Source organism: Poromitra crassiceps (genome assembly GCF_964638095.1).
Source record: "Poromitra crassiceps genome assembly, chromosome: 21".
Taxonomy (NCBI): domain Eukaryota; kingdom Metazoa; phylum Chordata; class Actinopteri; order Beryciformes; family Melamphaidae; genus Poromitra; species Poromitra crassiceps.
Window position 1 is genome coordinate 27285606 of NC_139638.1, and position 26630 is coordinate 27312235.

At 45.1% G+C, this 26630-nt stretch overlaps 1 protein-coding gene and 1 pseudogene across 2 annotated transcripts; one reads left to right on the forward strand and one right to left on the reverse strand.

Moving 5' to 3' along the window:
- Nucleotides 1-781: 781 nt before the first annotated feature.
- glis3 (GLIS family zinc finger 3) lies at nt 782-26630 on the reverse strand (the record flags this gene model as incomplete). The annotated part of the gene is made up of 10 exons (XM_083657405.1): nt 782-903; nt 1569-1745; nt 3694-3833; nt 6433-6505; nt 7049-7190; nt 11898-12008; nt 12415-12576; nt 21729-22914; nt 23419-23608; nt 26225-26630. 10 exons carry the CDS (start codon nt 26628-26630, stop codon nt 782-784), a joined length of 2709 nt encoding a protein of 902 aa, XP_083513531.1.
- On the forward strand, nt 7609-8883 carry LOC310795678 (replication protein A 70 kDa DNA-binding subunit pseudogene; annotated as a pseudogene). Its single transcript has one exon. The product of its transcript is annotated as a replication protein A 70 kDa DNA-binding subunit pseudogene (transcript).

The following is a 26630-nucleotide window of genomic DNA, read 5'->3' on the forward strand; positions in this document are numbered from 1 at the left end:
GTCACCCTTCTGTATAGATGCAGGAGCTGTGGCTTGTGCAGTGGTCCACCACACTGAAGAAGTCCTCTCCTTCAATATGTCACCCTTCTGTATAGATGCAGGAGTTGTGGCTTGTGCAGTGGTCCACCACACTGAAGAAGTCCTCTCCTTCAATATGTCACCCTTCTGTATAGATGCAGGAGCTGTGGCTTGTGCAGTGGTCCACCACACTGAAGAAGTCCTCTCCTTCAATATGTCACCCTTCTGTATAGATGCAGGAGCTGTGGCTTGTGCAGTGGTCCACCACACTGAAGAAGTCCTCTCCTTCAATATGTCACCCTTCTGTATAGATGCAGGAGCTGTGGCTTGTGCAGTGGTCCACCACACTGAAGAAGTCCTCTCCTTCAATATGTCACCCTTCTGTATAGATGCAGGAGTTGTGGCTTGTGCAGTGGTCCACCACACTGAAGAAGTCCTCTCCTTCAATATGTCACCCTTCTGTATAGATGCAGGAGCTGTGGCTTGTGCAGTGGTCCACCACACTGAAGAAGTCCTCTCCTTCAATATGTCACCCTTCTGTATAGATGCAGGAGTTGTGGCTTGTGCAGTGGTCCACCACACTGAAGAAGTCCTCTCCTTCAATATGTCACCCTTCTGTATAGATGCAGGAGTTGTGGCTTGTGCAGTGGTCCACCACACTGAAGGAGTCCTCTCCTTCAATATGTTACCCTTCTGTATAGATGCAGGAGCTGTGGCTTGTGCAGTGGTCCACCACACTGAAGAAGTCCTCTCCTTCAATATGTCACCCTTCTGTATAGATGCAGGAGTTGTGGCTTGTGCAGTGGTCCACCACACTGAAGAAGTCCTCTCCTTCCACTTGTCCAGCCACGCCCAAATCCTGTGGTTGGCTGTGGACATCCAATTCTACACGGACACACGCACGCGCACACACACAGACACACGCACGCACGCACGCACGCACGCACGCACGCACACACACACACACACACACACACACACACACACACACACACACACACACACACACACACACACACACACACACACACACACACACACACACACACACACACACACGGTGACTGGTATGAAATCCATGGCAATAAAGTGAAGTGCTGATCCTATAATAATAATAGTTCAGTTTAGACTATATGGAGACACTGTGGAGTGCGTCATCATTCAGAAACCACGCCCAAAACGGGGGGAAACACAAACTCCCCCCCCCCAATCCTGGCGTTCTCCTAAGTCGCGTGCATGTTGCACACAAAGATCATATAGGGAAGATGAACACTCCAACTTACTTCATTGACAGCAACATCCACATTTTTCTTCTCGCCAATTCTCAATTGTTTTCCTCGGGAGTACAACAAAAACTTTAACTGGTGATTTTTTACATTTGTTGTCTGCGCTGCTCACTTTTAGCTATGTTTAATTCAAGGAAAATTACGCTGGTGTGTGGAAGTGAACAGAGAGAGCTTTCCCCCGTGATGGGCGTGGCCTATTTCATGCAGTGTCTCTATTGATATTATATACAGTCAATGGTCTCTATACAGTAATGGCATCATCACCTGTAATGCAAGACAGAGGTCTTTGTGACGAGTGCATCCCGTTGAGAGGATGGACTGTCGGAGCGAGGTTGTCACCAAAGGCATGAGCACGCTTCAGGTGACCTGAGCTGGAGGACTGTGTCGTGACGCCACTATACAATGGAAGCGAATACAGCATCTTCATCTGCACCGAGAGCTCTACAGACGAGGAGAGAAGACAGAAAAGATTTTGAATTGATTATAATTGGGTTGAGTCATTTTTTAAGACAAGTCAAAAAGTTAAAAATTCTCTGATTCCTGCTTCTTAAATGTGATTATTTTATGGTTTCTTTACTCCGTCGACAGTCAACTGAATATATTTGGGCTGTGGACAAAACAAGACATTTGAGGATGTCATCTGGTGCTTTGATCGAAATGTTTCACCATTTTCTGACATTTTCTAAACAATTAACCCGAGAAAATAATCGACAGATTCATCGACAATGAAATGACTCATGAGTTGCAGCTTCCTCAACCAAATGCATGATTCTGTGTTCTCTTCCTGTTGACTCACAAATCCTCTCTGACTTTCTGACTTCATCGTTCAATCTGGAGAGCGTTCACATTCATTTCCCAGGTAGGACATTTGTTTTTCCGATATGCCTGTTTAATAGCACTTGAACGCACGATGAAACAAGTGATGTTGTCTAGGTGCACATATTGTTTTAGGCACTCTGCTTTGCCCCTTCTTAGCTGTTGTAAAATCATGGCCTCTTGGGGCTTTTTGCTTTATTTTATCCCCCTTACTCCTTCTTCTTCTTCTTCTGTGGTGTTTTATGGCAGTTGGCATCCTTTACGTTGCATTACCGCCTCCTTCTGGATTTATCCATCCACTGTTTCCCTACATTCTGTCCCTTCCTCCTTCTCCCTACTTATCCGTTGATCCCCAATGTATGTCGTCATTCTTCTTCTTCTGTGGTGTTTTATGGCAGTTGTCCTCCTTTATGTAGCATTACCGCCTCCTTCTGGATTTATCCATCCACTGTTTCCCTACATTCTGTCCCTCTACTTCCTCTCACTTTTTTCTTATCCCCCTTACTCCAAAGAACAATATGGTTTACAGCCCCCCCCCCCCGCCCCCCAGAATGTGCATTGCAATTTCAGGCCTTCATATAGAATATCTACAATTTATGAAACATTGATGAGTGTTTGAGTCTTTATCTCAACAGTAAAAGCTGACTTGAGTGTTTGTGAACATCTTCTTGTCAACATCACTGCGGCTGTCAAGTCTGGGGGGGGGGGGGGGGGGTGATATATATCTATTTAAAGCTACGTAGAGCGGAGCTGCCTGATTTTGTCTACCAAGAAGAAAAAACCACCAGCCACCTGCTACAGTGCACAAATATAACGATATAACTGCACAATCAACGTTGTGTATGTGGAAAAGAATCTGTCCAAACAGATTGTCAAACCACCCACACATTTATTAATAGGCTAGTCAGATGCGAAACTTGTAGCCTACTTGAACCCCTTTCACAGGAGCCGTCCATGCCACGCAGCTGGTCTCTGTAACGGTACTCACTTCTGTGAGATTCAATATTTCTGTGTTTTAATCAGTGTTGGGCAAGTTACTTTCAAAATGTAATATACTACATATTACTAGTTACTTTAATTTGAAAGTAATAAGTCATTTTACATTATTACTGTCTGTGTAGAGTAACTTGTTACTTATTACACTACTTTTGCATTACTTTCACCAAAGCAACAGCAGCAGCAGAATGACATCGCTGCCCCGGAACCATCCCGAAAAATAATGTCAACCGCCTTGAAGTCAGTGTAAACAATCCAACATTCTAAATGTTATTCTTGTTATTGTCATCTGTAGTGGTTATTCGCATAAAAACAGACAGTTTGATTAGGAAATGATTGTATCTTTAATTAAATATGTGCTTTGATTAAAAATAATAATAATCTCAATTTGTTTTAGTTACTACTGAAATCCTATAAGTAATATGTTATATTTAGTTATTACTGAAATCCCATAAGTAATAAGTTATATTACTGAGTTACTGGTAAAAGTAATATATTACATGTAATATGTTACTTTTGTAATAAATAACCCCCAACACTGGTTTTAATATCGGTTCAAACAAAGCCCTCTGAGTACCTGGGTTATGGTGTGGTAGTTCAGGAGGCTGGCTGTTCTGCAGAGGTGCCCCACAGGGAGGCAGGGGGACGTAGGTGGAAGAGCGCGGCCCACGCTGGTCCCCAGGGATGATGAGCTGGTGGGGGGAAGGATCAACAAACCTGAAATGTTTCAGACTAGAGTAAATACTCTGCTGGTTGACTAAAGAGGAGCCAAACAGTTAATTACTGCATTGACCATCCTCATCTATCAAACAAATGATTATATCTGTATTCTAACGAGCATGGTGGATAAGCTGAACTGACCAGAAATCAGAGCCAGTATTTAATCGATATAAAGTAGACTGCAAAATAGACACGGACGGTGTTACTGTAATTCTTAGTGTGTGTGGGAAATATATGCCTTGGTGAATTATATATTATTTTAAAACAATACTAAAATATGCCTCAGTATGGGATGCTGCATTCATTTTGGCTGCTGACGATGCAGACGATGGTGTAAACTATGCCGTATTTTCCATAGTAAGCACAAAAATGTGATAGGGCAAAAAAGGAGAAGATATTATATCTAGCTTTTATGTAGCTGTAGGCTACAGGTTTGCCAAGTAACACTTTTGCATAGGTCTACTTGCCAATACGAGGGATCAGCCGAGCACCATTTTGCTGAACAAACCGCGTCACTGGGTGGCAACGGCAATGGAACCCTATGGCAGAGGTTCTCAAAAGTTTTTCAGCCAAGGATTCCTTACAAGATAGAAAATATACCGGGGACCCCCTCATTCTGATTTGTGATTTTGGGCTAAGCATAATTGTTTCCACGATAAGGTGCTTGACTTTTAAATTGATAGGTTTGAGATTAGAATGTAATCCTTAAACCATTTTAGATTTAAAGCATCAAATATTTTCATTGAACTATGAAGCTTTTGCACACACACACAAAAAAAATCCTGAAAACTTTTCGCCGACCCCCTGGCAAAGTGCCACGGACCCCTGGGGGTCCCCGGACCCCCATTGGAGAACCACTGCCCTATGGAGACTGAGTTCGAGCGTCTGACTCTAGTCGGCTAACTCTGTTTACAATTTAAAAACTGCGACAGTTCACACAACTTGAACACGACGTGCATATATTATACATCAAACTCTTGAGCTAATTCTGCTCTCCCTCAGAATGTCAAAATAGAAGCGATGTGATGTATAGTTTTTGGAGATATTAACGTTTGTTCGGCACAACTCATACTAGTTAACTGCCGCGGGCTTCCGCATTTCCGGGTGGCAAGTGACGTCACGCTGATTCGTCCTATAACTTGAGTGTTAAAGGAGCCAAAGTTTGCTGACAATATACAAAGACTGAATGAGCAGAGAAAGGGATCACATAAAGCTGCAGAGGAAAATGGCAACGAGGATTTTACAATCGATTTAACATTAAAAAAAAAAGAGTAATACAGCAATTCTCATCTCCCGCCAGACTTTAAATGGCATTTCTTTTTAGATTGTACGAGTCACTTATTTGAATTCCTTGGCCACTCTTGTCGGTGGCTATAGCGTCCGTTAATACTAGCCCTTGAGACCAATGAGGCAAAGGCGAGGCCTGCTTTCACAGGCCCAATTGTCTACCCAGAATCCTGCAGTGAATGCTTTGGCCTACCGCTGCTCCGGGAACAATCACAGCCAGCGAGGAGCCGTGGGCATCTGGCTGCTCTCCTCCATCCCAGGCTCAATAGATGAAGGCATGTGTGCTTTAAAGCAGTGGTTCTCAAACTGTTTCACATGAGGGACCCCTAAACTGACAAAAATTAGACCCCCATTTGATAGGATTTTGTCCTACGGTCCCCCATATGATAATAAGATTGATGCTTTTAGATGTTTTATTACAGAAAGTGTATGAAACCAAAATAGTCATTGTGTTACTTATGAATGGAATTATAGCGAAAATAAATGACCCCCCCTTTGGCTGAGGACCCCCTGGAACGCCCCTCAAGGACCCCTGGGGGGTCCCCGGACCCCCCATTTGAGAACCACTGCTTTGAAGTGTAGCCTATTAGATGAAGTGATGTTTTCCTGTGAGCTGACCAGGCAACAGTGTTGTTGCTGGTCATTCCCAACCTGTAAAATCTCCTCCCAGCCACTTGCTTCACAGTGGAGGTGTAGCACCCACACACAAAAACCCTATTCGAGTCTTTCACCAGGGGAGAAAATGGCGCTTTATTTTAATCAGATTATTCTAATTATGCGCTTATAGCCATGAAGCCATGACAACCAATGTATTTGTTTCAGATCAGTAAAAAGGCAAGAAAAAGGGATTGTGAAGCATTTAAATGTGTGTGCCAATGGGAATTCAAAATGAAAAGGAAATACCAATGGGCTCGGCCAGTAGAGTTCACTGCTCCCACAGTTGGCTGTTGTGAAGACAAATTCCACAGGATTTCTTTCTTTGTTCTTGTTTCTTGTTCTTGCCTGTCTTTCTTCTGCTGATGACTGCTGCTATGTGCAGTCACATAGAGTAGGAAGGCTTTAGTATGGAGTCAACTTTTTTTTACTATCAATGAGAATTTGCCCCCCACATTATTTAGGCTCTGCAGCATCCACTGCGACACATGCTTGAAAAGTTGTGAATGATCGATTTTGTGGAGGATGCTCATCTTTCACACCACCATCATTTTGAATCATATTTTTTAAATCAATTAAATAACTGATCAAAGTTCATTCATTCAAATGTGAAAAGCTCACACCTGGACACAGTAAATGCCAAAGTGCGGAGTACCTGTAATTATCTTGTAAGGAGCAGAGCAGAGCCAGGTGAGGACTGCTGTTGGAGTCTTTCACCTGAGGAACAGCTGAGGAGCAGGGATGATAAACAAACCACACTTCAGGGTGTAAAACACAGGCCAAAGCTAACAGAAACACCTATTATGTGCACATGGTTGCAGGGGGTGGTTGCGTGTTTTTATTTGTATTTTTTTTTAATATCAAACATAATAGGCCCTTTTCACAGCAATCGTTTTGAGGCGGTAAAGCAGGAAGTAAAGGAGGCGTAATCAATAACATTAATGAGGGCCCCTGGCACTGGAACACCTATGGAATGGAACCGTCATTAACTGCTTTACCGCCTCAAAACAGTTGCTGTGAAAAGGGTCTATGAAATCTATGGGCCATATCTTACGCCCAGTGCAAGTGCAAGGGCAAAATCTTTGCTGGTTTCTAGCACTTAAAATCTGCCTTTTTTTCTTTTAATTACTACGGGGTTGCTGAAACACGTCTTTTGATGTATTGACCCAGTGGTCATTAAAATAAAAAGTGCTAGAAACTAGCAAAGATGTTGCACTTGCACTGGGCGTAGGATATATGGCCCATAAGTGTTGGAGTGAAAACATATGTACCCGAGTATGGCTCATGGGAGGTGCCAGGGGACAGATCCAAGCTGTTGTCAGTCCTCGCCAGAGGAGAGAGGCTTGGTTGCAGCGGGTGGATGGTTAAACAGTCTGTCAGTGCTTCCTGGGTCACATCAACAGAGGATCTCAGCTAGAGACACAACACACATGGAACATGTGTCATAATCAGTGCATAATAATGACTGAACAGACATCAAACTAATCCTATAATAAGAATGAGAAGTGTCTGTGAGTGTGTGAGTGAGTGAGCGAGCAGAATTTTGTTCGGGCTACAGCCATGCCAATGTACCGGTAGGTCACCCTACCGATTTTTGAATGAGGTAATTAGGGCCGATTAATTACCGAATGCGTAACTTGGCAGAGTTGCACAATGGGATATGATGTCATCGGCGATGACGTCATCAGTGATGTCCTTCCTGGCTGAGGCTAAGTTCCAGTGATGATGTCATCAGTGATGTCATCAGTGATGATGTCATCAGTGATGTCATCGTATATCAGTGATGGGAGTATAGGTCGGCCACAGAGAGAATTCAGGGATTTTTGTCGATATGACGAAACTTTCAGAAGGAGCGATAGAGGCTCTGGCAAAGGGAAATTGTATCAATGACCCAGTGCTTCAGGTGCTGAGCATTCGCAAGATTGATGAGGGATCCGGTCCAGCCCGCTATCGCCTAATAATGAGCGATGGGCTGTACTCTATGTCCACCTTCATGCTCTCCACCCAGGCCCAGCTGAAGCCCGTGGCCGAGGAGAACAAACTGCTCATCAACTGCATTTGTCGGCTTAAGAAGCATGTGACCAATGTTACGAAGGACGGACAATGGGTGGTTGTCATCCTGGACATGGACGTTGTCAAGCCTGCTGAAGACGTCGCGGGGAGGATAGGACACCCCGTTCAATACACTGATGGTCAGAGTAAAGGCCCTCAGACAGCCCCCAACCCTCCAGCCTGCCCCCTGCAGCCGCAAAGTGCAAACAACGTGAAGAAGGCTCCATCTGCCATGCCCACATTGCCCAGTACTCCTGAAGGCTCCTCTAAAGTTGTGCCCATCGCCAGCCTCAACCCCTACCAGTCAAAGTGGACCGTCCGTGCCCGTGTCACCAACAAGAGTGCCATTCGCAACTATAGCAACTCTCGTGGTGACGGCAAACTCTTCTCCATGGAGATTGTGGACGAGAGCGGAGAGATGAGAGTGGCTGTTTTCAACCAGGAGGTGGACAAGTTCTACAGCCGTATCGAGGTCGGCAAGGTGTTCTACATCTCCAAGGGCTCAGTGAAGATCGCCAACAAGTACGCATTTGGGAAGAATGACTACGAGATGACGCTCAACAGAGAGTCCTCCGTCATCCCCTGCGATGACGGCGCGGGCGAGGTTCCCGTGATGCAATGTGACTTCATCTCCATTAGTGAACTGGAGAACAGAGACAAGGACGCCATTGTGGACGTGATCGGAGTGTGCAAGAGTGCTGCGGACGAGGTAACCCGCCTCACCACCAAGTACGGCACTGAAGTGTCCAAGAGGACGCTCACTCTGATGGACATGTCCGGGAAGATGGTGTCCGTCACACTATGGGGAGATGAGGCAGAGCAATTTGATGGCGCTGGGCAGCCCATTGTCGCTATCAAGGCGGCCAAGCTATCAGACTTTGGAGGCAGGTCCCTCTCCGCGTCCTTCAGCAGCACGCTGATGATCAACCCAGAGATCCCTGAGGCGTATGAACTGAGGAACTGGTATGTCAAGGACGGTCATGCCATGGATGGACAGTCTCTGACTGAGATGAGAGGTGGTGGGGGTGGAAACTATCCAAGCTATAGATATTAATAATATTTCAATAATGAGATAAAGTTTAACAAGCTTTAATGATAGAACAAATTAATTTTGGCGTATGACTCCATGATATGAGACGCTCTCCTGAGATGATGAGAGGGCGTCGTCAGTGAAGAATAGGATAGGAAATCCCCCATAGGGAATTCTTCAATCAGGAGTCATGACGATGGTGGTGGTCAGGGGAGGAGGTGGGGCGAAAACAACTGCTTCAGCGATGATGATCAGCAACTGAGAATGACACATGGCACATACACAGCACATAGCAAACAGAGTAAAACATGGACCCTGATATACTACGCTGATTAGGTGATTGGGATCAGCTGGGAAGGAATAGTTTGGGCTGATTGGTTATTGCCACATGTGTGGTAAACTGTGAATGGGTGAGGAGACAGCATCAGAGAAAGGGGGCGAGCCTAACAATGAATGGGTTATACAACCTCAAAGAAAGGGGGCGTGCGCTGTGATATGACCTGAACTGGGCATTAGCTAAGTAGTCTTCATTATTGAAAATAGTCCAAGACATCATTACTACGTACTACTTAGTCTTATAGCTCACCTAAACATAACCAACACATTACTAGATTTTAATGAGCACAAAAACAAATTAGCTTTGTCTTTAATCTAGATTCTTGTACGGTGAGATGAATTCATCGGTAGATCTATGACTATGGGGAGTAAAAGTCTCTTATATTATCTGCAGAAAAACATCCTAGGATCTTTTCTCGGGGTTCTCATTAAATGCCACAGTGATATTTGTAAGAAACAAGTGAGGTCTTAAGACTAAATTTCAAGAATGAAGACCACTACAGCTAACGCCCAGTTTCAGCTTTTAGCACCCCCCATGCTCTGTGATGTCGTCGGTGATGTCATACTTGCTGATGTCATCGGTCATGTCATACTTACTGCTGCGATGTCATCTGTGATGTCCTACATGCCAAAGTATAATTAAGCGATGTTGATTATCCATCCTATACATCCTCTCTCCTCTCAAGAGCAGCGTCATCATATCATGGAGTCATACGCCAAACTTAATTTGTCTATTTGTTCATTAAAGTTTATTGACCCTTCTTACTGGTCTCTCATGCTTGAAGTATAATTTGCATTCCATCTCAGGAGACATTAGCAAAATGCATAGGAAAATTACTAACTAATTTAATTAATCTAATTAATTTAACCTGTTGAAGAAGCTGTGCATGTGGGAGACTTTGTAGAATGTCAGTGTTTTTTTTTAGTAACAACCCACCTTCTGTGGCTGTATCTATGGTGACATAACCTTCACTAAGACAGTGTTAAGAAGACCATACTTCTCACGCACACAACAATCTCAACTTTACCATGCTGCAATATTGTGTTCGTATAATGTGAAACTCCATTATAGTATACTGTATATTATATATATATTATATATACCGGTAGTTATATTATAGTATCCCAAAGTAGAAATATATAGAGAGTGCTTTGTTTGTTTATGATACATGTATGTATAAACAAGATGTGTGTATTTTAGTGAACTCACATGTCACTTATTTTCATGTTTTATCTATCACGCATGCACACCTGCAAATGGTAAATGGACTGCATTTATAAGGCAGTCTGACGACCACTTTACAGTGCTTTACAGTAAATGCTTTACACTTTACAGTGCTTTACAGTGCTTTACAGTAAATGCTTTACACTTGACAGTGCTTTACAGTAAATGCTTTACACTTGACAGTGCTTTACAGTAAATGCTTTACACTTTACAGTGCTTTACAGTAAATGCCTACAGTACATTCACCCATTCACACAGATCACATTCACACGCCGACGACGGCGCCGACAACCATGCAAAGCGCCAACCAGCCCATCGGTAGTCTCGCTCGCCAGACTCTCCCTGCAGCGGGAGAGATAGCTCATCGGAAGCAGTTGGGGGATCCTTGCCTTGCTCAAGGACACTACAACACTCTGCCTGGAGGAGGAGCTATAGCCTCGAACCCGGAAACCTCCCTATTTCCAGACGACGACAGCTCTACCTCCTGAGTTACTGCCGCCCGAGGACAACTATGTTCACGAACAGTCATACAGCTCAGTCAGCAGAGTGGGATGCAGAAGACATCAAAGCAAGAAACAACAACTCAATACCACCCGGCAATTAGGACACAAAAAAAAGTTTCTACGAGATGTGAAATGTGTTAATATTACTTTTTCTTTGTCCGTGGTTTTAACGCTCAAGAGGTGATTTTGTCTTTTTTGCAATGATCACTAATGAGAGTCGGTCGAGGCAGAATGTTAGTCATGACTGCAGAGTCCGTAGGCAGCGAATGTCAGAGTTGACAAATTCAGCCGAGTTTATAAATTCACTGCTTGCTATGAAGCGAGTTACTATGGTCAAACATCTCCTCAAGAAAAAAGGGGGAAAAAAAACATGCGTGAAGATTGCTTTTTAGATTAATCAAGCAAAAAAGAAGTGCAAAATGTATACAAGCATACTACTGTAGGCCTACAGTAGGGCTGCCACTAACGGTTATTTTCATAATCGATTAATCTGTCGATTATTTTCTCGATTCATCGATTAGTTGTTTGGTCGATAAAATGTTAGAAAATGGTGGCAAATGACGATCAGTGTTTCCCAAAGTCCAAGATGATGCCCCTCAAATGTCTTGTTTTGTCCACAACTCAAAGATAATATCAGTTTACTGTCATACAGGAGTAAAGGAAGCAGAAAATATTCACATTTAAGAAGCTGGAATCAGAGAATTGAGACTTTTTCTCTTAAAATTGTACTCAAAACGATTAATCGATTATCAAAATAGTTGTCGATTAATTTTCTGGCGATCGACTAATCGATTAATCATGTCTACCATGTGACCAATATATCATAATAGTATAGGTAGGTAGGTAGCTACAAGATATAAAATGCCTATAGTCATCATATAGTTATACACGTCTCACGAATCATAATGTGATGTTGTAATAAATGCAGGTTAATTGTGATTAGAGGGAATTAAGGCATGTACTGTCTCACTTACCTTCTTCCGGAGGTGTCGCTCTTTGGATGAGTGGGATTTCACATGTTTCCTCAAGGAGCTGGGGTCAGTGTAGCGCTTTGCACAGCCAGGGACCTGGCATGCATAAGGCTTCTGCACAACCACACACATTATGAAAACATTTAGCAGTCCACACACACACACACACACACACACACACACACACACACACACAGACACACACGCACGCACGCACACACACACACACACACACGCACACACACACACACACACATACACACACACACACACATGCGCGCACACATGCACACACATGCACACACGCGAGCGCACACATATGCACACACACAAACGCACACACACGCACACACACACACACACACACACACACACACACACACATACAGTACATACGGCGGACAAACCAAAAACACTTACACAGGCTTTAAAGTACCATCTATAATTAGTGTGTGCACGAGTGTGTCTGTGAGTCTGTGTGTGTGTGTGTGTGTGTGTGTGTGTGATGCCTGCAACTCACCGTGTCCAGGTGTGTGCGTTGGTGTTTCGCTCTGTCACTGGAGTTGCTGAAGGCCTTGTGGCAGCCAGGGTGCTGGCAGAGGTAGGGTTTCTCCCCTGTATGACTGCGCAGGTGGATCTTCAGGTTCTCTAGCCGAGAGAAAGCCTTCATACAGCCCTCAAACTGTAACCGCACATTAGCACACAGTAAATGTCCTTTCAGTCCAATGTCATGCACTTGCCACAGATGAGCAGAATTTGTACTACCTCTATTTCAAATACAATACGAATGATAAGGGCATTTCTGGACTGTTTGCTCCATCCGGTGCCATATAGGCAGTGTTGGGCAAGTTACTCAGGAAGTGTAATAAGTTACTTTTTTAAGTAATATGACATTACTTATTACTTGGGTTCAAAAGTAATTCATTAGGTATGTTTCTCATTATATTACAGTACTATATTACTTGCATGCTGTGCCAGTGCTGGAGAAAGCAATGTGAATGCAGTACTGTAACTTGAAGTTACTTGGATTAGAAACTCTCTGTAATATTATTAACGTTAGTGTTTTGGAAATTGTAATCCCTTACAATACTTGTTACTGGGGAAAGTAATATATTTGGGTAATAATATTACTGAGTTACATATTACTGCCCAGCACTGCATATAGAAACACTACAGTCTCCAACCTGAAGCTGCACACACACACACCTAGAGGCTGGAGCTGCACACACACACCTAGAGGCTGGAGCTGCACACACACACCTAGAGGCTGGAGCTGCACACACACACACCTAGAGGCTGGAGCTGCACACACACACCTAGAGGCTGGAGCTGCACACACACACACCTAGAGGCTGGAGCTGCACACACACACCTAGAGGCTGGAGCTGCACACACACACACCTAGAGGCTGGAGCTGGACACACACACCTAGAGGCTGGAGCTGCACACACACACCTAGAGGCTGGAGCTGGACACACACACCTAGAGGCTGGAGCTGCACACACACACACCTAGAGGCTGGAGCTGGACACACACACCTAGAGGCTGGAGCTGGACACACACACCTAGAGGCTGGAGCTGCACACACACACCTAGAGGCTGGAGCTGCACACACACACCTAGAGGCTGGAGCTGCACACACACACACCTAGAGGCTGGAGCTGGACACACACACCTAGAGGCTGGAGCTGCACACACACACCTAGAGGCTGGAGCTGCACACACACACACCTAGAGGCTGGAGCTGGACACACACACCTAGAGGCTGGAGCTGCACACACACACACCTAGAGGCTGGAGCTGCACACACACACACCTAGAGGCTGGAGCTGCACACACACACACCTAGAGGCTGGAGCTGCACACACACACACCTAGAGGCTGGAGCTGCACACACACACCTAGAGGCTGGAGCTGGACACACACACCTAGAGGCTGGAGCTGGACACACACACCTAGAGGCTGGAGCTGGACACACACACCTAGAGGCTGGAGCTGGACACACACACACCTAGAGGCTGGAGCTGCACACACACACCTAGAGGCTGGAGCTGGACACACACACCTAGAGGCTGGAGCTGGACACACACACCTAGAGGCTGGAGCTGCACACACACACCTAGAGGCTGGAGCTGGACACACACACCTAGAGGCTGGAGCTGCAGAGGCACAGACCTGCAGCTGAGCCTCAGCGTGTGGGAGGCCGTGACAAAAGGAATACTCCTGAATGCTAAAATGAAATGCTTTTAATTTAGACTGAACTGACACTCAAGTTAGCCCCAAACCACTAGTTCTATGATTTATAGACGGTGTGCGTGCTGTGCAGCTGCTCGGCCCAGAGTGGGAGTCAAATTTAGAAGCGCCAAAGGGAGACAGATACATTTTTGTTCTTTCATACTGTAAAAGGTTTCTGTTCTCGGAGTGTTTTTAAAATAAAAAACGCTATTTGTTCAGTGGGGAACATTTTTTTGTTTTCACTATTGATGATCGTGCAACCGCAATGATCTCGCCAGCCATTCCTATTGCATTTCATTATTATTTTTGTGTAATTATGTCATTTGAAAATATGAAATTGGACAAATTATACTGTAGATTTTATTTACTGTAAGTAATTCTGACAACATTGCCTTTGTATTAGAAATATCCGCAGGAGACAAAGCAGATTTGTAAAACTGAAAGATGTTTAAAATATTCATCGAGGCTCGAATGAGATGAATCTTTAATCGTCTCTCACAGCACAAGATGATCAGTTCTGACTCTCCATTCCGCCCCCCTATAATATACAAAGACCAATATAGACAGAAAATCTGTGACAAGTTGCTGCTGTAATCAAGGTTGTGTTTGTATTACCAGCATTAAAGACTGCATATTCCTACCTGTAGTATGACATCTACTCCATATATAGTGCCATTCATTTTTGCTAGCTGTGTAACATCACAGGTTGTTGGAAGAATCGCCTTAATACATTTCATACATTGTGCTTGATGGTTATCAGTGAAACCAGCAGGGGTCAGTGTTTATACAGACATTACTGTATTGTAGTGCCCCCCCCCCCCTCCCCACCCTTGCATCACCTCTTGACAGCAGTCGGTAGCTATCAATATACCAAACATAATATAATTGTTACAATACGTTCTGAATGCATTCACAGCAAAGCTCAGACTAAATGACTACACTAGATATCGTCATTATGATTGGTGCCCTTACTCCAGGGGGCTTTAGGAAAGACTAATCATACTAATCCGAGTCAACAAAACATGTCTCCTTTTTGCAATATCTTACCACTACAGTGACCTCATGTCGAAACTATGTGAATCATCGGAGCTTTCTCAATGCAAGCCAAGGGCAGGACTTTGCTCCCCCTCTTCCTGGTCACAGGGGGGTTGGAATGTCCTTACTAAGCCTCATAGAGGAGACAGATGTCTCATTTTGTTATTCTTTCTCCAGCACTGGATTCCTCACATACTGATGACTTGCCCCCAGCAAAGTTACGCCAAAACCCTCAGGTTTCTCCTTTAATATTGCACTATATCAGCATTCCTCTGCAAACCCAGGAGAAACGTTTGCTGTTCGTTGCTCACCGGGCCAATTGCTCTTTCCTGTCGACATCGATTTAAAACCTAAAGTCTAACAAGCTCAATCTGTGTCTGAAAGCACGCACGCACGCGCGCACGCACGCACGCACGCACACACACACACACACACACACACACGCAGGCACACACACGCACATACACACACAGTGCCGCTGCTGGGCGTTTTGGTACCCTAAGCATAATTGCTTAGGGTACCCCCCCAAAAAAAACAAAAAAACAAAAACAAAACATGAATGCCACCTTCTTTAAACCGAAGATATATACGAAAGCCATGAGCAGCAAAGGCATTTGGAGACCTTGCAGATGTCTCCATGCCAGTAGGTCGCGCTATGACTATAACAGCCACTTTTACAGCGTGTCATACAACAGAAACGGATTCCGCACCTTACAATCATACAGAAACAACACACGTACTTTTCCTCAAAAACGCCTACAGCATTTTATGCACGGGCATTTGTCCATTTTTGCTCTTGACTATTTGTTTGGACAAAGGAAAATGCACCAAATGTGAGACCAAAGAGTGGTTTGAACTAAACAGTGGACCAATACAGTGAGAAAGACACTACCATCTTCTCAAAATATCTCCTCACACCTGATTCTTTCAGGTGTGAGATGTTTCTAGGAAGGTCTACCAACAACAAACATAACGTAGAGAAAAGGATCAACAGAACATTCACACTGTGTACCTCAAGAAAGGCAGCGCAGATAGAGAGTGAAAGCATGATAAATAGTCATTCAGAACCAAAGCGGACAGACAAGAGAGAGCAGCGCAAGACTAAAAAACACACTGCCAGGAGCCCAGTAGTGGCCAGGGGTTGGGTCTCTCTCTCTCTCTCTCTTTCTCTCTTGTTGTCTCTCTCTCATGAAGCTCTCATAAAGCACACAGGGTTTTTTAGTTGTGGCGAGGGACATTTGGGCTGGAAAGAAAGCGACAGTGTATCAGCTCCACAGCCAGCTTCTGACAGGTGCTGGCAGGCGCCCACCGCCACTGCTTGAACAATGACAGCGCCACGCTCTGCCAGCAGAGGCAGTCTAGTGCCCAGTCAATTCACTCTCATCTCCACTCCTCGCTGTCAGTGACATTTCTAACCTCTTTGCTGTTTTTCCTCGTTTAGTTTCACCGGTTTCCTAATATCTGCGTTTTACTTGTTAAAGTCCCTGTCCCCGTGGTATTTTGCTCATGAGAAATAACTGTTTTGCAACTTCCTGACATGATTCAAAACTCATGTGGAGATGTGCTTTGAAAGTAGTTTTTTCTCTCCTTTTTATCAGACTGAAAGTAGTAGAATTTTCTCGAGCACTGAATCTTTCAACCGAAGAAAAAACATGGAAAACATGGAGTTACAAGGTTTTTACATGACGACAGCTTGAGAAACGTGTTAAAAAGTTTTAGCTGTGACACACTGTTATTGTATTAAGAGCTTGACTGATTCATTTGACGATGACAAAAACTTTGAGCCACCAACACATGAATTTTAATTAATTTTAATTAATTTAATTAATTTTAAGCTGCCACCTATTGTAGTTCATTTTTTATATATATTTTAAAAGCAGAAAACAAGTGTGACTGCTGGTGTGTGTGTGTGTGTGTAGCCTGAATCCCCCCCCCCCCCCGCCCCGCCCCTGGAAGTTGAAAATAGAGTTTGCCAAATAATTTGTTTATTGACGCAGGATGATAAACGGTCCTGTTTGTGAAAACTTATCCCGCGGGCACTGAAGCATCAGACTCTGCTGCCAAAATCGAATGAATTCCCTCCAAACCATTGTGAGGATCGCGCTTAAAATGTTGACGAACCTGAAAGCTCAAGCCTGCATTCAACGGCATTATAAGGCTTGAATTTCAAGCTGGTCATGTAGGGAAATTAATCGGATTAGCATGGAACTATAGGGTTACATGTTCAGGACACAATGTCCTCAGTGATCTAGCTCTCTGTCTTCACTGGATATCTACTGTACCTCGCTGAACTTGAACTGATCAAAGGGATACGTCACATTTTCAGTTTTGGCGTGACAGTGGAAAACACATGGCATCAGTAAGGGGATGTACTGTATATGCAATCTGTTTTAGTCTCTATATCTGTTCTTGTGTAACAGAGTAGCACTGATGATATAAGGACTGAAACTTTGGCTGCTTTTTAATTCGCTTGTTCACTTTTTGCACTTTGAGCACTGTTTTGACCTCACAGATGTCAAAACAAAATTTTTGCATTGATCTCAGGATGTGGACTGTTTTTTGAGTCTTTTTTTGTTATTAATATTTTTTCCTGATTTTTTTAAATCCCATTTTTATCCCCCATTAGTGCTAATTTTAATTTATTCATCCTGGTTGCTGCAGCACCCTCTGCCGATCTGGGGAGAGCCGAAACTGCCTCCATGCTTCCTCCGAGACATGGGCAGTAGCCAGCCGCTTCTTTTCACCTGACAGGGTGAAGCTTCACCGGTAGGACATAGCACGTGGGAGGATCACACTATTCCAACGAGTTCCCCTCCCTCCGAACAGGCGCCCAACGACCAGAGGAGACACCACTTCAACGACCAGGATATTGCATGTTTTTGGTGAGGGGTTCCTATATGAAGGAAACCCCCAGGGGGCACGGGGAGAATATACAAACTCCACACAGAAAAGCCCTTTTGACGACCCCACCCGGGCGGTGGGCGCTCGAGGACATGCGGACGGGCACGCACTCCTTCAGCGCTCACAGCATCCCACGTGGGAATCGAACCCAGGACCTTCTAGGTGTGAGGCGACAGCGCTTACCACTGCACCACCGTACCCCCCTTTTTTTTGCACAGAGATATTGGTGTGTGCGTGCGGGTCTCCACTGCCGACCTCTCAAGTTTGGCTTCTATAGACCGAATCACCCGATTGTCTACAATAAGGTCCGGCTAGTCAAAATCAATATAAAAGAATTTGAAAATATCAAATTCCCACCATGTGAAGGGTTTTTGAAGGTCACCATACATATTCTATGAACCTTCCCAAGTCCCAGTTAATTTACTTGTATTACAGGTCCTAGACCTGGTGAGATGAGGGAGGAGTCCGGCCGGGTGGCAACCCACAGAGCCCGGTCCCTCTACGTACCAGAGCCCTCCCCCCCCCCCCCGGTCCCGGCAGAGTAGTTCCGGAGCAGCGGATTGAGTGGCCCTGACCACGTGACCACCTTCGACCCTTCTTAGAGGGCTGACTGTGGGTAGCTACTGGGGACGTAAGTTGGGGCCCCGGCTGGGTCACCTGGGCGAGGGTGTATGATGTTGCGAGACCCGAAACATCCTATGACCCCAGGGTACAGTACATCACTGAGGATACGTCCCAGTTGCATCCATGCGATGTTTTCTCTTTACAGGACCCATTAACAAGGACACACCTTCAATCTTGTTTGCCATGGCAACCGATGCTATCTCAAACCAAACAATTGCTAAACTCGTGCAATCAAGAGGAGTTGATATGTGCAGCAGGAATAGCTGCGTTAATGTGATGAGTGTTCACACACATCACACGTTCAATAGGTTGAGTGAGGGGGATTTGCTTTTTGTCTTTTGTTCACTTCAAAATCACTGCTAATATAAGTGATGTGTGGACTCAAAATGACAGTATAAATCTGTAGATTAAGTGATTAAGTTCTATTGATGCTTTTCAAACCTCATGTGTTTAGATCATAGAGGTATATGGCACAAATACATCGAGGAGTCATGGATGTGTTAAGAAATTGTTCGATCATCATTAGACAAAGCTTGTGAGATGACAGGTACAAGCCTGTGCCTGCCCTGTGTTCACTAATGTGTAACGAGAGCTACCTGATTGTTCTGCATGCTGACTCGCGCTTCATTTAACTGCCAATCATCCTCCCTTACAAAACCTATACATCTCGGGACAATGATATGATTTATAAGGTGGGCTCTTTTAAGTAATGCTAGCATGTCTGACTGTGTTCTGTAAGATTCCGACCGTTTTTCGTCAGCATGCGGGCTGTGATTCTTGGCACATTTCTTTCAATTTGTCAAAACCTTTCAGGCTCAGAATCAGTTAGTCTGTACCACAAAGATCAAGCAACTTGGCTTATATTCTGTTTTTTTTTTTTGCAATAGGTTGTGAGACACTGAATACTTTGCTCATTATTGCATGATTACATGGTACACAGACCCATGGAGTGACTGCAGCCTCACAGCAACAGAGGCTGGCTTCAACTAATAAGTCAGTATGTCGGGACAAAGGGTGGACTGCAGGTATGCATGGAGTTAATAAGTGACTTGTTGAAAGCAGCAACATGAAACATGGTCGGCCTGTTACTCATCTAATTCTAAAGTATTTCCCAGTGGGAGTGAGGAAACGAAGCGGGAGGAAGAAGGAAAAAGCGCTGTATCCATTTTGCCAAATATTTGTCTACCTTCTAGAGACTATACGAGGGATCGGCCGCGCGGCATTTTGGTCAACAAACCGCGTCACTGGGTGGCAACGGCAATGGAACCCTATGGAGCCTGAGTTTGAGCGTCTGACTCTATAGCCGGCTGACCGTGTTTACAATTTAAAAACGGCGACAGTTCACACAACTTTAACACGACATGCATATATCATACATCAAACTCTTGAGCTACTTCTGCTCTCACTCGGAATGTCAAAATATAAGCGATGTGATGTATACTTTTTGAGATATTAACGTTTGTTTGGCACAACTCATACTAGTTAACTGCCACGGGGTTACGCATTTCTGGGTGGCAAGTGACGTCACGCTGATTCGTCTTATATTATTATTATTGCTATTGTTATTATTATTATTATTGTTGTTGTTGTTATTATTAGCAGTAGTATTAGTATTATTAATATTATTTTATTTTTTAACTTGAGCACACCACAAATGCAAAAGCAAACCTTAACTACAATGTGGACTGTCTGTGGATGAGGTAAAAAATAATAATCTAATGATCGTTAACGATTACAAGCAAATTCAACTGACACGCCTCTGAATCAACTGTCCCAAAGAAACGACGCCTGTAGTCCATCAGTAATCAGGCCCGTATGGATAAACCGCTTTAGATCCATTTCATTGAAGCACCCAACTCTTTGGCCACAGAAGCAGACCTGTGGAGAGCCAGGCGATGATGGGGGCAGCATCACCTCCCCGGAACCAGGGCCAAATGTGTCAGACGACGATGGGGCCTGGCAGGCAGCCTCCTGCTGACAGGCCCAGTAGCGACTAGAGAGCCCTCTGATGGTGCCCTGCCAGATCTAAAGTGCTAGGCTGCCTTTGTGCTGATTTAATAACTACATCATTCAGTTAACTAACTCCCATGTCAATTATCACACAGCTCTACAAATTACCCCGTGGCTAAGAGCTAAGAGGAGAGAGAGGCCATATTTCTGTCCCTAAACCTTGACCTCAAACACAGAGCGCATGAAGGCATTACAGAAGTGTTTGCACCTTAAGGGGACATTCACACCAAAAGCGTTTTTTTTTTCAGTCAGAACGCTATGAAAGTCATGTCGAGGGCGCTTCCATTGGGCACAAAACACAGCGCACGGAGCGTTTTTTTTGCGCTCCGTTTTGTTTCCCCCTGTACTACAGGCTGTAGTCGCGTGCAGTACAGATCAGAACACAACGACCACATGGACGGTAGCCAGCTGGTTTTGTCTGTTTGATGTTGTTCACTGTCAACATGAAAGCCAGATTATTGCCAATTCTGGCAGCAGCGGAGGTCGAGGATCCCTCGGGAGGAGGGAAGGTAGGAGGAGTGGAAAAGACGAGCAGCGCGCTTTTCCTCTAATGTTCAACTTTTTTCAGCTTTAAAACGCCCACAGCGCTCCTCCAAAAACAAAAGACGCCACCAGCGCTAAACGCCAGGTGCGTTCATTAAAAGAGGAGCACGTTTAGCGCGTCCTTCCATAGAGAATGAATTGCAGAAAGACGCTGGCAGCTCCAAAAGCGATTTGGGTGTGAATGTCCCCTAAGAAACATCTGCTCTTTTCTGTAGCTGGAGGACTCGAAAGCACCTCAACGAGACACGATATGGCTTTGAAGGCAACACTGAGAACATTGAGAATTGCACTCGGTGACCCACTGGCCACTCATCATGTTTCTGCTTCCATGGCAAGCTTCTCAGCCTGGTCACACAAAGAGACTCTTCACATCTGTGGGGATTTCTAGTATCTTATGAGGGTGGAAGATACCGTATAAGCTGCTTCACTTGCATGGAAAAGAGGCACATCTGCTATCATCTGGAATGCCATAATAATGGTGTGTACCGTGCACTTGTTGGGTTTCTCTCCCGAATGGACCCTCATGTGGATCAGGAGCTTGTATCGGGCATTGAAGGCCTTGAGCTTGCGTGGACACCCCACCCAGTAGCACGTGAAATCCTCGGCCTTGCGCTGGTCCACGTGGAGCTTTTCTATGTGCCTGACCAACTCCTCCTTTTGGTCATAGACAGCGCTGCAGTCCACCCACCTGCAGCAGTGGCCCCCGTAGTCGTCCAGCTCTCCTTCTTCTTCTTCCAGCATTGGGACCTGGGGCAAGAAGCTGAGCCCGTGCCTGGGAGGAGCAATGACGGGAGCCTGTGAGAGAGGGTCCTGAGAAGGAGGGGCCTTCATCTGGCTGCGCGGCCTGACGAGGTGGATGTGTTGGTGGGAGTGGTAGGGCGGCGGGGGGCCCTGTGGAGGAGCAGCAGCTGCTTGGACAACAGTCAAGACTTCTGGCTCTAACGGTCGTGATGACAGCAGGTGGTCGGGGGGTCGGTTCCTAACCGCTGAAGAAGTCTTCTCCGTTGCCCCCCCTTCCTCTGGGAGGCACTGCTGCTCTACCACCATGTTAGCCATCTGGCTCTCCAGAGCTCCTCCCTCCTCGAGCCTCTGCATACGGCCACTTTCTGTCCCCGACCGGAGCTCCGTCTGCGGGGCCAGCGCCAGCGAAGAGCCCGGCGCGCCGAGGGGGTTGTTGGCCTGGGGGATACAGCGGCCTCTCACTCCCAGGAAGTGACCGTACACCTCCGGTTGGACAGGTGAGAGGGTGTGGTGGGAGGCCGGAGAGCTGCGGGAACCATTGATATAAGCCACCAGCGAGGTGGGCGAGGTGCGTATGATGGAGTTAAAGTCAATACCCATAACGTCGGACAACGGGGACATGGAGAGAGCTCGCTTCTTAGAGCGCGCTGCCTGCTTGGGGCTACCGGCATCGCCCGTGAAGAGGTAGGAGGGCAGGGAGGCAGAGGTGCTGGCGGCACCTGATATGGTGGTGGTGCCAGACATGGCAGTGCCTGGGGAGAGGCTGAGCTGCTGCTCGCCACCCTCACTGGCCTGGGTGGAGCACTGAGGTAGACCCAGTGGAGGGAGGACACGGTAGCCATAGGGCCACTCGTGTCTGCCGCTCCACATCGACTGGGTCTCACACAGACTGAGGGTCGTAGATGCCAGAGATTCCCTGGACAGTAAGGATCTGAAACAGATTGTTGTTGACCAGTTTAATAATGCTGTCGTATAGGTTTTAGTGAGCTTATCATCATACCGTCATAGCTATAGATAGGCAAAGTGAACGTCACTTCCTGCTTCAGGACTGTACCAGAGATTTTCTTCCGCAATTTATTTTCCCATAGACATTTGGTAAAATGCGTATAAAAAGAGTTTTACTTGGTCAAACCAAACGGTTCAGCTATATTTAGAATCGGGAGAGACCATAGCATTTCACTGGGACCAAAACTTTAAAAAACAACATTGAAAAAATATTTTCTTTAAACCCGCATTTTTCTACGTTTTGGTCTGAGTGAAATGTTATGCGATCTCTCCTGTTTTTAAATATATCTGTAACGTTTGGTTTGAACAAGTAAAACTATTTTTATACGCATTTTACGAAATGTCTATGAGCAAATAAATGGCGGATGAAAATCTCTGGTACAGTGCTGAAGCAGGAAGTGACGTTCCACTTTGGCTCTCTATTACGCACCTGGCATCAGTATAGGGTCCCAGCATGCTTTGTGGATGTGGTGGCGCAGGACCTGAAGTGTATGTTTGGCCTGTCACTACAGCGACTGGACCCAGGCTCTGGACAACCATGGGACTGCTGGTCACCCTCAAGTTGGCACCAGCTGGCTGACCAAATACTTCCATGGTCGGCCCAGACACAGAGCAACCTGCTGGACACAAAGCCTTCAACTCAATAAATCCATTGAAATATCCATCAAATATCCACCTGTAAAATACTTTATTTGAACTATAACCCAAAAGTATAAACACAGCAATTTTTCCCACTGTTAATAGGTGTTGATTTTTTTCCGTGAAACCTATTTTGAGTTGATTGAAGTTTTGTCTCTTCACTCCTGGAGCTGATATGTCTGTAAAAATGTAAATGAACTGTGATGATTATGGACTTATAGGCTAGTGTTGCTTTTACACTTTGAGTTAAATTAACTCTGACATGTGTGCTTAATGAGGGAGTTGAATGATATGTTTAGATCTTAGTGAGAAACTGGTGGGAGATTAAAATGTACTGCTGTAGATTCATGACAAATTAGCAATATAACATGACGAATGTGCAAATATAGCCACACGGATAATTTGGAGTAGGGTTGCAGCTCGCAGATGCCAAATCAATCTGAATTGATTAATATGGAAGATTTGTCAAAGCCACCTTCATAATTCCAAAGATTATTAAATTATTCGTTCCCGAATGCATTACAGCGTTGCATGTTTAATCGGTACCTCTAAGCACTGCATAACCAACCACTTTCAAAGATGACAGTTCTAAAAAAAACTAACAGGGATTAACTTGGATCCAAATGCAATTAGCTGTTGTGGGATCGGGTTTACAATATTAACATAATAACCTTGTTTACACAAGACAGAGAGACCAAAGACATCCCCTGATGCAAATCAAACTCAAATGCGACACAGTGCGTCTGGTTCAGCTGAGGCCTCTATTTGAAATCCTCCTAACCAACCAGAACAAGCCAGAGACGCTTTCTGCTCTGTTAATTACTGATGAGCTGTTCTCCTCCGCCCACAGGTACAAGATGTCAGCTTGGTTAATTATCAATAAGTACGAGAACAAGAGGTCCAGACAGAAGACAGTAGGGGCGGGGAGATCACAGTAACGTGAAGTAAGATGTGTACAGTAAATCAGTTGTGCTGGTGAAGAGAGGGGAGGGTGTTCACAACATCACTCTGTCAGACTGCCTATCATAGGATGGATGGTGTGCATGTGTGATGTTTCCATTTTGAGGTTGGAGAGTTTGTTTGGAGGTGCGGATTACATCCAACAGGTTTCCATAACTGGTTAAAGAATCTGGCATCAAATACAGTTCTGGGGCTTATAATTGGTAGGGACTAATATTAATAATTTGTCTTGATCCAATCTGTGTTTCACAATGTAGCGTCATCTTGCAAAGGTATTCCATGCAAAGTAGTGATGTAAATACAACAACAACAACAACAACACCACACAATGGTTATTAAGCAAACAAGACATTTTAGGCCAATAATTTATGTCAATTCTGACCCTGGCTTAAGCACATTTTGGGAGACAAGTGTCCACACACCTGCTGCAGGCAATTACCACATTATCAATCACAGTCCAGAGGGGATCCGCCCAAATCCAACCATAAATGGTCAATGCCAATTAACACTGACGCATATAAATGAGCCTGATTTTCTATTGAACAGGGAAATTGCATGCAGGTGTGTGCACAGCCACTGGATATCCACCTTATTTTTGAATGCCTCACTGTAAAAAACTAATTGTGGGTACAAGGTCCGGTTTAACGTGACTTATTGTTGCAGCTTGCAATTTCCTTTGTTATACTCGGCTGCAGACCCGAATTATAAACCGGAAACTGGAGTACGTTATAAAAGTTATAAATATAGTCACGTTATAAACAACAAAACCAACGCTGGGGGTCCGTATGGAAACAGTGTTACTCGAAATGGTTGAAAGTTAAATCAATTTGGTCATTCAGTGGCGTTTTACTGCCATGTAAAGTAACTATTACGCTAGCCGCTAGCATTAGCCACAGTAGCCGACTACCCACAATGCATTACGTTATCCCAGCACCCGAACGACACGGCTGTAGAGCAGAATGGCTCTGCTGTAAAATCCTCATAGACGTTTTTTTTGTCAAGTTAAAACAGTGTAAAAAATTACACCGGAAGCGGAAGAAGCACCCCATCAGGCATCATGGCAGCTAGAAATAAGGTGGATAGGTTAGTCGTTCTTTTAGTAAATCCTTAGTAATCCTACGCACAGAGAGGCCATTTACACCTGGCATTAACATGTGTGTTCTGTCATCAGATTGCAATCAGATTGTGCTTGACCCTAAAACACATTGAAGACGGATTGCAATCTGATCAGCTAAACCACCTCCGAAGGTGGTCAGGGACGCATTGTGTACACATTGAACACACAAGTGTAAATGCAATGTGTCCTCTCAATCTGGATACAGCAATTTTATGCGGATTGAGAGGACACCCATTTCTGCCATCAGATTGCAATCTGACGACAGAAAACGCATGCTAGCGCCAGGTGTAAATTAAATCAGGTTAATGTGGTCAAGTACAATCTGATTGCAATCTGATGGCAGAAAACGCATGTTAACGCCAGGTGTAAATTAAATCAGGCTAATGTGGTCAAGTACAATCTGATTGCAATCATCTGATGGCAGAAAACGCATGTTAACGCCAGGTGTAAATGGCCTCAGACAGTCTAGTGCCAGACACTGACACTCTATTTTGAATCATCATCCACTCTCACGTGTTACCTTTGAAGCTGCTGTTAGAGGAGCACAGTCCTGTCTGAACGGTGGCAGCCGCTGTGCTTTGTGGGAGATGATGGTGACGAGTAGTAGCCACTTGGTGCCAGCGTGTTGAGGCACATGGCAGGTTCAGCTGTGTCCCATTGGTCAACAACACCTGCCTGCGGAGGCACAGGCCTGGAAGGACACCTGGGCTCCCGCTCTGTTTCCCAGGAGCTACGGAGGGGATCGCCCCTCCTCCTTTCACTTGGTCCATCACACCTGAGGAGGGACGGAGATGGGCCCTTTGGGGAGAAACACTGGCACCACGCGCGGGTATCCTGATGGACGTGGACTGATGTCCTGTGATCATGCTCAGTGATGGGGACACGCTGCACGGAGACACCAGGAGTTGACACCCCTTTGCATTCAT